At 45.5% G+C, this 2673-nt stretch overlaps 1 protein-coding gene across 1 annotated transcript; it reads right to left on the bottom strand.

The window, feature by feature from the left end:
• Positions 1-1676: 1676 nt before the first annotated feature.
• On the bottom strand, positions 1677-1880 carry SEPMUDRAFT_23271 (uncharacterized protein; the record flags this gene model as incomplete). The annotated part of the gene is made up of 1 exon (XM_016908367.2): positions 1677-1880. A coding segment is annotated over one exon (204 nt), but the record flags the coding sequence as incomplete, so codon positions are not given.
• Between the last annotated feature and the right edge of the window lie 793 nt (positions 1881-2673).

Below are 2673 nucleotides of genomic sequence, written 5' to 3'. Positions count from 1 at the left end.
TTCCTCTCTAGCCTAGCTTACTCGAAGGAGTTACTAGGCCTTAGCAGTCTCTGTCTCTTCGGCTTCTAGCTAAGGTACGATATCTACTTCCGTTAGGGTACTAGTCGCTACCGAATCCTAGATACTCGATCCTAAGCGTATCGTATTCTTTAAACCTATAGTTAGAGATACTTCGTTGTATAATAAAGAAGCGATTCGTATATAAAAGGATAAGATATATAGGCTAAAGTATCTAATAGGAATATACTACTCGAATCGCTTAGGAGAAGAGTAGGAATACGTCTTCTCCCTCTGTTTATAAGTATAACTTCGGAGTACCTAGAGGCTCTAGCCTCTCGGGTCTGATTTAGAATATCTCGATCTAAAATCTCCTACTCTAACTCTTTATAAACTATCTTAACTCGGTATTAGCGGTAAAGGTCTAGCCTAAACTAGGCCTCATCATGGGTACAACCCACCCTGGTGGGTATGTGGGGTGGGTTGGGTATTGGCAATACCCAATGGGTATGGGTATTTAGCTGGGTATACCCAACCTATCGGGTTGGGTACAAACCCAGTGGGTATTGCGATACCCAGTGGGTATTGCGTACCCATTGGGTATTGAATCTTCGTATATAGAAATAAAAAACCCAGAAACCGGGTGCCCTAACGAGAGCGAAGAAGCGATTTATTTGGACTAGGCATAAGAAAAGAAACTGTATATAAACCCGATATAGATACGAAAGTGAAGATTATAGTTAAATTGAATGAAGAAGCTCAGGATTATATATACGCTATGCTACAAGTTGTAATATTTTGAATCTTGAGAAATATGGTCGGCAAATATGGTCGGCAGGTAAACTTCATACAAGCTTAAAGCAATCTCCCTATAATCGTCTCGTAGCATCCCGGAGGCACTCTTGCGCAAGCTTGAAGCTTAGGCGTACTGATCGCCTTGGCTCCTCTACTACATTACCCTCGTCATCGCTAATCGCATCTAAGTCACTGATCCGTTCTATAAGATCTTTCGTCTGCTCTCGGTCTTCACTAAGGATCTCCTATGAAGTTAGAGTACTAAGAAGCGCTTGGGAAACCTCTGTAGCCTCCTGGGCGATAAGAACTCTAGCATCGTACTCATCGTCCCGATAGCGAAAACGAGATACCATCAATCCAGAGAATGTTGCTGCGGTGTATTGGCGATTGAAACGACTTTGGTGTCGAGCGATACTGAAATCGCGCTCACACCCAACTCCGGCGGCAGGAATACAGAGAATATCCCGCGCCATCAATGCGAGAGTAGGGTACTTAGACTCCATTGAAGACCACGTCTTTAGTACCTCGAATAGATCCCCTTCATCCATATCAGCGTCCAAATAGTCGGCGAGCTCGTCATCCTCGTTAGTGCTGCGTCTTTGACTTTGAGAAGACTCTATACTCCCACCAAGAGTAAAGTCGATATAGCCTTTGTGCCGACTCCTTCCAAAACGGCCCTGCTGGGTAGAGGTACTCGATAATGAACGATAGCTCTTCTCCCACTCTGCCCTTAGCTTACCCTCGTAATACGCGCGGTAACTTTCATCCCCAAAGTCATCGCGTACCCAGAACTTCCGCTTAAGGCAGGGGGTAAGGAGGACGCTAATACCGTAGTAATCGCCAAATCGATCCCAGGTATCTCGATAATATTTCTCTAGCTTAGCCTAAGCAGCCTCGCATGCCTGAAAGACATCCTTCTTCCAGGGTATCCGCTTATTCTTGAGTCGCTTTATCGCCTCCTCTAGAATATCGAAAAGCTTGTTGTAGTATGCGAGGACAAGGTGAATCGTCGGACCTTTCGTAGTTCCAATCACCGCTGTCGCCGCTGCAAATGGTTTCGTAAGGTCGATAAGGTACTCTACCCTTTGCCATTCTTCGGAATCGATGCCCATGTCTTCACCCAGGTCAAGTCGCTCGATATAAGATTCAATAACCACTTGGAGTCTGCTAAAGCGATCGAGCATTAACGTTGTTGAGGACCACCTTGTCTTCACGTCTTGAACGACCCTTAGGATACGATCTTGAACGCCTTTCCACCGACGGTGCTTTGCAAATAGCTGCTTCTTTTGAAGCATCTCTTTCTAGAGGTCGATGAACTGTTCGAACCTTTGGGAGCTCGAGTTAATAAAGACGCAAAGCTTCCGGATCTAGAGATCAAGATTAGCTGGAGTAACGAACTGCCGACCATAATTGCCGACCACGCGAGTCGACTATACTTTCGAGGTAGAAGGGTTCATAGTTTATTAGGCGTAGACACTAATCTTACCTTCAAAAGAAGATAGGGCATACTATCAGCTTGAGGACGGCTGATTTGCTTGCTCTAGACTCTTCTTCTCTATAATATCTTTCTATCCTTGTCGTGATCCCAGAATTCGGAAAGGTCGTTCGTAGGACAAAGCCCTAGGCGGTCGAAAAAGGCCTTCAGGGGAAGTTGAGCAGTATGGGCAAAGCAGGGAAATCGCTCCGGACGGCTACCTCGATTACACTCCGCAATTGCCTCCTCCTCTTCCTCTCCTATCTCTGATTCGGGACTAGTCTCCGTACCTAGATAGAGAGGTAGCTGCTCCAAGCTCGTTGGTGGCTTAGTAACCGTTATACCGTACCTCTCTTAACAAGTATCAATCGCTGAAACACTATAGAATATTAGAGGAGAGTAATAAC

Source organism: Sphaerulina musiva (assembly GCF_000320565.1).
Source record: "Sphaerulina musiva SO2202 unplaced genomic scaffold SEPMUscaffold_10, whole genome shotgun sequence".
Classification (NCBI taxonomy): domain Eukaryota; kingdom Fungi; phylum Ascomycota; class Dothideomycetes; order Mycosphaerellales; family Mycosphaerellaceae; genus Sphaerulina; species Sphaerulina musiva.
The sequence above is the reverse complement of the archived record's forward strand: the minus strand, read 5'-3'. Positions and strand labels throughout refer to the sequence as shown.